The sequence below is a fragment of the Brachyistius frenatus genome, unplaced genomic scaffold, assembly GCF_029030835.1.
Source record: "Brachyistius frenatus isolate BFR_SWC_R1_liver_20210118 unplaced genomic scaffold, ASM2903083v1 Contig_283, whole genome shotgun sequence".
NCBI classification, from domain to species: Eukaryota; Metazoa; Chordata; class Actinopteri; family Embiotocidae; genus Brachyistius; species Brachyistius frenatus.
In genome coordinates, this window is record NW_027210882.1 from 323119 (window position 1) to 332672 (window position 9554).

The 9554-nt window shown below is 39.7% G+C and overlaps 2 protein-coding genes and 1 non-coding gene across 5 annotated transcripts; 2 read left to right on the forward strand and 1 right to left on the reverse strand.

Moving 5' to 3' along the window:
- Positions 1 to 9: 9 nt before the first annotated feature.
- trnar-ccu (transfer RNA arginine (anticodon CCU)) lies at positions 10 to 82 on the reverse strand. Its single transcript has one exon. It is a non-coding gene; the product is annotated as a tRNA-Arg (tRNA).
- Positions 83 to 552: 470 nt separating this feature from the next.
- cby1 (chibby 1, beta catenin antagonist) lies at positions 553 to 1858 on the forward strand. 3 transcript variants are annotated; one of them, XM_069722166.1, is made up of 5 exons: positions 553 to 626; positions 865 to 963; positions 1184 to 1289; positions 1407 to 1519; positions 1699 to 1858. In XM_069722166.1, exons 1-5 carry the CDS (start codon positions 621 to 623, stop codon positions 1777 to 1779), a joined length of 405 nt encoding a protein of 134 aa, XP_069578267.1. In that variant the 5' UTR covers positions 553 to 620; the 3' UTR covers positions 1780 to 1858. The 3 variants fall into 3 exon arrangements, with proteins under 3 accessions (XP_069578267.1, XP_069578269.1, XP_069578268.1); XM_069722168.1 differs by having other exon boundaries at positions 559 to 711; XM_069722167.1 differs by having other exon boundaries at positions 559 to 706.
- Positions 1859 to 2714: 856 nt separating this feature from the next.
- pdap1a (pdgfa associated protein 1a) lies at positions 2715 to 7540 on the forward strand. Its single transcript, XM_069722165.1, has 6 exons — positions 2715 to 2961; positions 3861 to 3943; positions 4023 to 4097; positions 4476 to 4600; positions 4753 to 4904; positions 5995 to 7540. Exons 1-6 carry the CDS (start codon positions 2949 to 2951, stop codon positions 6027 to 6029), a joined length of 483 nt encoding a protein of 160 aa, XP_069578266.1. The 5' UTR covers positions 2715 to 2948; the 3' UTR covers positions 6030 to 7540.
- Positions 7541 to 9554: the final 2014 nt, after the last annotated feature.

Sequence of the window (9554 nt, forward strand, 5' to 3'; positions counted from 1 at the left end):
AAAAGTGACCACCCCAGATGGGACTCGAACCCACAATCCCTGGCTTAGGAGGCCAGTGCCTTATCCATTAGGCCACTGGGGCTGCATGCGTCATGAGTGATATCACAGTGATGATGTAGATCATACATTCCATACGGCCAATGAGAGTTGACGACTTATTGACTTAATAATACTTTTATGTACAGTCTAAGATTAATAAGACATATTGACTAATCAATCGTTTTCTTTAACTTATCTGAATAAACGTTTAGAGTTTGATAATAATGTAAACGCTTGGAAAGATCACCATGGTGATGCGGTTACGTTTCACGGATGGTTCCATTATCGTTCCAAAATACGGGGAGTTTAGCCACACTAATGTGTGTGAGTATTAAAATTTAGAAAGAGTTACATAAAAAGAGAATTTAAATGACCAGTTATTTGTTAAATTTCTTTAACTTGCTACTGTTGGAGTTTTTTTCCAACTAGTTTGTACTAAAGTCGTTCAGTATATGGGAAGTTTTTTTTTTTTTTTTGGGGGGGGGTGATAAATGGTACATTCACACCTGCGCAGTAGCAAGCATGTTTGGAGAGAAAAGAAGTTGCAACCATCACGTTAAAAATTTAAATAAATAGTCTGTATGGAGGTAAATATTTTAGATATGTATTTTCAGTGACACGACAACTACTAACCCTTCCGAGAGGCAGTCGACAGTTTCAATTAAATGTAAGGTATGACTAATTCACACCAGTGGGTGTTAGCCACCTAGCATTAGCTTGGGATTGCACCCTATTTGTTTACAAGTAAACAAATAGTGTAACTAGGAGAGGGCTCGCGTTACTTAAAAAAAATACTAATTAGTCATTTGTAATGTCTTTTTTCAGGACCTCAAGAAATCACTAAAAATGCCGCTCTTTGGAAACACATTCAGTCCGAAGAAGATTCCTCCTCGCAAATCTGCATCTCTGTCCAGCCTTCACACGGTGAGTCGAGGAACATACTCCTGAATACTAATATACTACACTATATATACTACACTATATATACTACACTGTACTAATGTTCACTGGTGAAACATTGGTCAAAGTAGTTGTTTTAGGACACGGTTAAATGTGCAGAAGAGGCTGCAGCACAACATCCTGCGAGCCGGTATTTGTCAGTGTGTGTAAATGCAGACAGTTTGAACCTTCTCGTGTCTTTTAGTTGGATCGTTCAACGAGAGAAATAGAGCTGGGCCTCGAGTATGGACCTCCTGTGATGAACATCGGAGGCCACTGCTGGAAATTTGAAGACGGACAGTGGATAACAGGTAGTAACTAGTGGGTGTGTCGTATCTGCTGCTGGATAGTCTTCTTCCTCTTAACAGACAACACAACACAAATTCAGGTTGTTGTTGTTGTTGTTTTTTCTCGGTTTGTGAAACCAGAATCTGGTGGACATACATCTGGTCGGGAAGTGCAGCGGCTTAAGAATCGAAATGTCCAGCTGGAGGAGGAGAATAACCTTCTGAAACTGAAGATTGAAGTTCTCTTGGACATGGTGAGACCTGAGAAGCTGTTATTATGTTCTTACATTACAATGATAATAAAAGATGCAATATGAGATGCGGTGGTAGGAAAGATTAGATCGCAGATACACTGGGTTGCCTTTTCAGATGCCGACGTCATTTAGTTTGTGACCAAAACTATACGTAACCATATTTAATCTTCTCCTTCAAGCTGACAGAGACGACAGTCGAGTACCACCTGATGGAGAAAGAAGTGGAAGATGTAAAGACTCAACATCGAAGGAAAAAGTGACATATCTAATACGATGCCTCCTTTATTGTGGAATTAGCTGTTTTTGTATTCACAGATAGTAGCTTGTTGACGTAAGGGAAAAGATATCATACTTTTTTCTCACAATGAGAACTCTTGTGTTGTTTGTTTTCTGGCCTTAGAAAGCTGCTGAATCAGATTTAGTGACTCCCTGTATTTGGTTCGTTCTGCATTTGTTGAACTATTCATTATTATTCATAAATCTGTTTTCTTCACATTGTACTCCAGACAGTGTCCTTGAATTATTATTTAATGTATTTACTGTATTCTCATTTTTAGATTAAAAAAAAAAAAATCAAATCAAATTGATTGGATCGGAGAAGTGTTTTTCTTCTTTCAGCTTTCAGAAAACTAATTCAATCACTCATTGGATGAAGAGTTTTAGGAGTTGTAAAACATTAAGAAGAAAACAGATGCAAAGCAACAGAGTAAAGCTTGATTTACTATGTACTATTTATGCTTTTCCACACTGTATATGATTAGTATTCTTTAGTTTGGGGTAAGAGGTTTGACAAATTACACATTTTATCTGAAGGTCCACTCACATTTTGTAGAGTTTTTACTTGCAGCTTTCTAAATTGACATTGAGCAAAAAAAAAAAAAAAAAAAAAAAGATTCAGAAGTCTAATAATGGTTCCACAACATGATGATGGTTTCGTAGCGTTGATTTTATACTATGAATAGAAACTTGTATTATTATCTATGTAATATTTACCAGCACTGTGATGTACTGCTCACATTTCTGTAGTGAAATGTAGTTTTTAATTCAAATATTTTTCTAAGAATATAATCCCACAAAACTATTCTCCAGAAGTACAACTGTACAACTTCACCTAATGTATTAAACATACAAATCTGTAAAAGAAGGTTTACGTACGTATTTCGTCTCTCCCATCTGATTGGTGGATCTTCATGTCAGTTAAAATGTGCCGTGCAGCGATTGGCTCACGATATTTTTTACTGCGCATGCCCAAGTGGCTACGAGTGTGTGCAGTCGTTTACCGACGTTTGTTCCCCAACAGCGGGAGAGACGAAGTCGTTTCTAGCCTTTTTCTTACGGCACTTTAAATTGCCGGCTTTAGCTGTAAACTGCCGTATTATTCCCGCAACATTTTTAGTACACTTTGTCGGTACAAACTTCACTTTGAACAATGCCTCGTGGTGGTAAGTATTATTAAAACTATCGTAACATGTCGGTTTCTCGCGAGCTAATTCTAGCTAGCGAGTTGTTAGCTTAAGTAGCTTGAGTTCCCGTTAACTCTCACGTGTTTAGCTGTTAGCGTGCTAATTGGTTAGCAGAGTTGTTATTTGTGGATACTAACGAATCAAAAAAAAAAAAGACCGAGTCGACTTACTAATGGCCTTTTAAAGGTATTTTAACGTTATATTCATGTGTGGATCTCGGGACCAGTTCGTTTGTAGGTTCACCATATAACGCTGTTTGAGTGGTTCCGCTGTTCAACAGCTCGTACCATGTGGACAGGACGCGGTGCCGACCCACTGGAACTTAGTTATCCTCATTTATTATGACTCCTGCTGGGTGGAAGTTGTTAGTACTCACACATACATTCACACATGTTTTGTCACAGTCACCGCCGGCCGTGTATAGGGTTGTGTTTCTTCCGCTTTCGTTACCTGTGGTACTCGGTGGCCGGTGAAGGGAGCTGACGTCAGTGTGACTCACCACCTCACGGTCTCTCTGCGCCTGATCACACAGCAGACTGACATCTCTTCCGTGGACATGTTTTGAGTTCAGTCCGGGTCGTAATGTGATTGTATTGGGATCATATCGCTCAGGCCGTCAGGGGCAGATGTGTCCACATCCAGATGTGTCCACATCCAGGGGCTGTACTCGGTGGCTGATGTGAGGGATGGTCAGTCACCAGCCCGGGCGTCTCGGTGTTATCAGAGCATCAAGGCATCGTTTATTTAAGCGGCTACACCCAAGTGAATCAGTCGTCAGAGAATGTGCTGAACTCTACGTTTTTATTTCTGAAACAAACAACAACAAAAAACTTCCCACACCTCTGGATACCTTGACGACTCGGATAATTGTGTTTCAGGAAAAAAGGGCCACAAGGGCCGAGGGAAGCAGTTCAGTAACCCAGAGGAGATCGATCGACAGATGAAAGCACAGAGAGAGTTGGTGAGTGAAAGACTTTCGTGGCAGATCCGGTGTTACCTTCAAACCAGGTCTGGTGTGATTGTATGTGTGTTTTTAACAGGAAGAAAGCGGTGGTGCAGAGAAAGAGAGCTCTCCAGATTCTGATGAGGAGAGCAGCAGTGATGATGAGTCTGAGGTGAGTGAGGTCTTCTCAGGATATGATGCTGACTTAGTAAAAGTATTTGGTTTGTTAAATTGTCAGCGAACTCAAGAAGGCCTCAATTACAGTATTGCTTGCTGTAGCTTTTAATTCGTTCTCGGTGTCTACCTTCGAGCATTTCTGTGACGAAATCATTTAGTTTTCTTTGTACATGTTGATTATTAATTTCCCTGATTTCCTCTGAAAGTCTTCAGTAGATGAAGCTGTCTATGTTGTGCACAAGGGATCATAAAAGCCTTTTTCTAGAGGACAAAATCACAACAAAATAATGGTTCATTACAGCAGCCACTGTTGCAAAGAGACAAGCCCTGTGCAGGTAACTGGTTTTATAAAGGTGTTTCTTTTTGCACACAGTCTAAGAAGAGGAGTGGAGTGGAGGGGCTTATTGAGATTGAGAATCCCAACCGTGTGTCTCAGAAGAGCAAGAAGGTGGCCGAGGTAGACGTCACTGCTCCCAGAGAGCTGTCTCGCAGAGAGAGGTGGGTGTCGCGCACGACACAGATGACGTTATTTTTGGTTTAGATCCTAACGATATATAGTCTTTTTAACCCTTGTTTGTCCCTTCAGATTTATTGAGAGGGACTAAGTTGTACTTTATCTTATGAGTATACCTTCCTCTTCCCTCTGTCAGAGAGGAGATAGAGAAGCAGAAATCGAAGGAACGCTACATGAAGCTCCATCTTGAGGGGAAGACCGAGCAGGCCAGGGCCGACCTGGCCAGACTGGCCATCATCAAAAAGCAGAGGGAGGAAGCTGCCAAGAAGAGAGACGACGTCAGGAAAGGTGAGAAAACACATCAAGGAACCTTGTGTAGAGCGGAAACGAATGTATTATTTATCCAGTTTGAACAGTAATGTTCAATATTTTGTAGTAGCTGGAAGCACACAGCAGCAGAGATCACTTCGGACTGCATCAGCAAGTTCACTCTGCTGCTGGTTTGAACCTTCAGGTCGGCATCTAAACTCGACCCGTGTCAGGCCTGTGTATACGGAGTGGCTCAATGATATAGGAACAACTTTTAATATGATAAATGAAATTTAAATTGTGATGATGACAATGTTCCAACTTGTTGAAGTTATGACGTCTGACGGTTCTGCAGCGCAACGGTATGACCCACGTTATGTACGCAACTTCTGCACAGCAACAACAAACGCGGCTGAAAGTTGATCCACGGAGGAGGAAGTGTTTTCAAAAAGGAAAACCATGGAAATAGTTTGATTATAAAAAGATCAGATGTACAACAGACTAAAGTAATGTGTTAGTTTGTTACAAAATACTTAGCGGTAAACTTATTTATGCTGACATATGAAACTGTAACACTTATTTTGTTGCAACTGTATGTTCTTGAAATTAATAAAAAAAATACTTTCAGTATTTTTGCCATATCGTCGGGAATATTTTTACACTGAAATGCTGTGATATTTTTTAAGGGCCACTTCCGCCATTCCTACCGTGTGTAAGGTTAAAACATTAGCAACCACTTTTGACGGCTGTTAATCAGCCAGTAAGGTTTGAGTTATCAGTGAGTTCAACTCCAACACAAAACGGCTACAAATCGTGAGATGATTCAGCAGATTATCTTGAGCTGGAGGATTTCTTGGTTTTGATTTGTTTGTACATGAACCGAACACTTAATGTTTACACACTGTGTCTTGACAAGTAGAGAATACAAATGCCTGAAGAAGGTGGGAACTTCGAACAATGGGATTTACCACTTTTCTGGGTTAATTAACTATCTTCTCCTCATAATAACCTTTTCCAACAGCAGACTTTATGACTCAAAGTGTGTGGAGGACTTAAATGGACATTTGTGTCATTGCTTTACACCATTATCTCCGTCTTACACCATTCTCTCCGTCTTATTCGTTATCAGAAAAAGAAGCAGATGATACCAAAGCAAAGCGCTAGTCGTCCACTTGAAATCTCCAACATGTACTTCAGTCTCAGAGGGATGGTGGGAGAAGGAGATCTGGAACGAGAACGGGGAGGGGACCGATACGAGTGTGGCGTCAGATCACGGCTGCTCCTAAACTCCTGTCCCTCATTTCAAATCAGAGGGGCATGGGTCTTCCATGAAAGTGCGGTCATGACGGGGAAAAAAAAAACGGACGGAGCAAAGCAAGATGAAGAGGAATGCAACATTTGGGATGCCTCTAGTTTTCTTAAAAGTTGAAGGTTGAAGAGGAGACAATCACAGGTTTTCCAAATGCTTCACAGCCTCTTCACCCCCCCACCCTCCAACACACACTCACACACTCACACTCACTCGCCCAGGGTTTTAATTCTAAAGCTGCTCAAGTTATTTTCATTCCTTTTGGTTTCTAAATTTTTACAAGTTAATAAATATAAGCTTACTTGACATGTATCACAGTGAGCGTGCATGAAGATTACTTTGTGCTTTACTTTTTTCTTTCATCTCGTCTATTTGGTAAGAAGGCAAGTCAGATGGAGGAAAATAATCAGAGGATAAACCGATAGGCAGGAAATGGAGTTCACTGTTTTGTTCTGGGTTTAAAATGACATTTCATCATCTGCTGATGCATCTGCATCTGACATGATTTTTTGCTTTCTTTCCACCATCTGAATGAAACTTGTTCTTCTTCCACCGGTTCATCTTGGTCCCAGTGTCGGTCTTACTTTGATGTGAACTCTATTTTACAATTGGCAATTTACAAAGTTAGAATAATTAGCTTCTCTCCCATCCACAGCATGTCAAAAAAGTAGGAAATATTCAGTATATATTCCTCTCCCTCATGCATCTTTTCCAAAATTAAGCCTTTACTCCCTTCAGTCAACTTTTTGCTCTCAGTTCAAAAGTGTTTCAAAATGTGTTTTGTAGTGTTTCGCTCAAAGCACCAGGAATATTACTTGAATTTTCAGTTGTTGACCAGGAGTGCTTGTAAACACCGCCTCAAACTGCCTCAGTAACTCACCATGTTTCTGATGGGATCCTATGGAGGGGAGATTGTGTCTTTTGTTGCCTCTTGAAAGTTTACACAAGACCAACTTACTGTCTTTCTCCTGTAATTAAAGTGCGACACAGAACCTACACCGAGTTAGTTTATTAGGTACAATCTACAGCGACGCACTCCTTTACATCAGCACCACTAAGAACACACACACACACAGCTAAACTCCTCTCAGTGCAAATACAACATTAAAAACGGTAAAGAAGAGGCTTCACTTCAGGTCATTTGTATTGTTTAGACTTCACAGGTGTACATAACAAACTGGAAGCTCAGGACGTGACAGATTTAGAATTGCCTTGATCAGGAAAACGGTAATCCCTATAAGACGGAAGTAGATGACTGACAAACCATAAAGTTTAAGAATTGTAGCCACAGCATGAAAGTGAATTACACGTTTTCCATGATGTATTTCAAGTCATTTTTAAAAATAAAGTCATCAATAGATACGGGGCTGTTTTGTGTTTATATTGGAAATGTTAATCTGTTGCTCAGCTGAAGTAGCTGGGATGTGTCGTTTTATTTCATTCTAAGTGGGGTTTTTTTTCACTGCGAGTTGTTTTGACAAGAAAGAAAAATGCTTTGGCAACAGAACAAAGAAAGACTTAAGTCTATAACTTCATTTGCAGAACAGATAAGGTATTCATTTCATGTTAATTATGTGCATTTTGCTAACGCTACCACTAGACTGCAGCATCTGTCGGACACCTGGTTAGTCCGACCTCCACCTGCAGCATCTGACTTTGTGCAGCTCCTGATGTTTTGCCAGTATCTAAAAGAGTCATGTTCAGCAGTATTATATAAAAAAAAAAAAAAAGGTAAATACTATTTTTAATTTGAATTTTGACAGACATCAACAGGAAGCTAATGTTTGTGATGGAGTAATGCCATGTCTCCTAAATCTACAGGTCAAGCAGCACGGTTTGCCAAAATGTTGCAGCGTTGAGGGTGTAATTCAAAGGTATGTCACTGATATTAGGTGAAGTCGTCCCTCTACATGCACACAGTGGCATAGGACCGTCTCACACATGGAAACAAAAAGGGTTCAAGATGGTTTAAATTTTAAATCACAGTAACGGGTATTGTTGTCAGTAAATGAGTTGAGAGCCAAGGACATCCCCCGGTAGAGCGAGTGCAGGGGCAGAGGGTTGTTCAGTTGGATATGCGAGTCTCGCTCTATGTTAAAGGCTGAAACAACATATTGGGAAAATCTTTCATACAGTATATAAGTGTAGGCAGTGGTGGAAGAAGAACTAAGGTCCTTTACTCAAGTTAAAGTACTACTAAAACACTTTACTAAAAGTAAAAGCCCTGCATTCAAAAGCTTACTAAAGCAAATGCATGTGAGTATGATCACAAAAATGTATTGCTCCCTGTCAGTGTTTTGCGCATGATGTTTCTTTTTGTATTAATATTACTGCTGCATTAATTAGCATTTTACTGCTGTAGATGTTCAAGGCTGAGCTCATTTTAACTGCTTTATGGACTGTTGGGTATTTCTTTCTGGAGTCATGCATCAAATACTGTAAGATTTTTATATGTTTGCAGAATCCCTGTGAAATGTCAGAAAACAGCATCTAATCCTTAAATTTATCTAAAAATTCAAAATCATCAAATTTGGAGATACGTGAATTTCATTTGACAGGAACGGTATGAAAAGCTGTTATCTTGAAGGTACCTAAAGCTGTCAGACCGATGTAGTGGAGTAAAAAGTATCTAGTAGTAGAAGTATAAAGTTGCATACAAAGTAAAGTACAAGTATCTTGAATTTGTTCTTTAGTACAGTAATGTACTAAATGTATTTGGTTGCATTTTAAAAAAATATCTCAAACACTGCTGTGTGCTCCCTCCCCGGGGTTGGTGGTGGAGAACAATAATAGAGCTAAAAGGAGACTGGTCGTGAGAAAAACAAATATATAACTTAATAAAGGTTAATGTTGCTCAAATTCTTCTCAATGATTAACTGTTAAACTAAGCATGAAAAGAATGTAACATGTTAATGTTTGCAGCTCCCCCAAATAGTCCACAGATGTAGTACTGTAGGTTAAAGGCCCAAAAAAACAACAACCTTAAACTAAAATACACCTCAAAAATGTTAAAATAAAGGCAAAGGAAAGAAATTTCTCACAAAAATAAAACCTCTGCAGACGAATGGATATTAAAATAAGAATATTTTTAAAGCTGATGTGATTTTTTTTTCTCTTTTTTACAAGCAGCAGTTGACAGTTTCCTCTTTTGGCTATTTCACATCCTTTTAAGTGTTTAGCAGCGGCTGTTACAGAAGCAGCAACCAAACACAATCTGCCAGCGGGGATTTTGAGGGGTTGGGCGTCACTCTGGTTCCGAGCAGTCCTGCGGCACAGAACTGCACAAATTATGTTTCGTGAGATGTCCACCTGTAAAGACATAACGTCCAGATTTACCCTCTCGTATGGTTAGAGGTCAACAGAAGCCAAATGATCTGTCG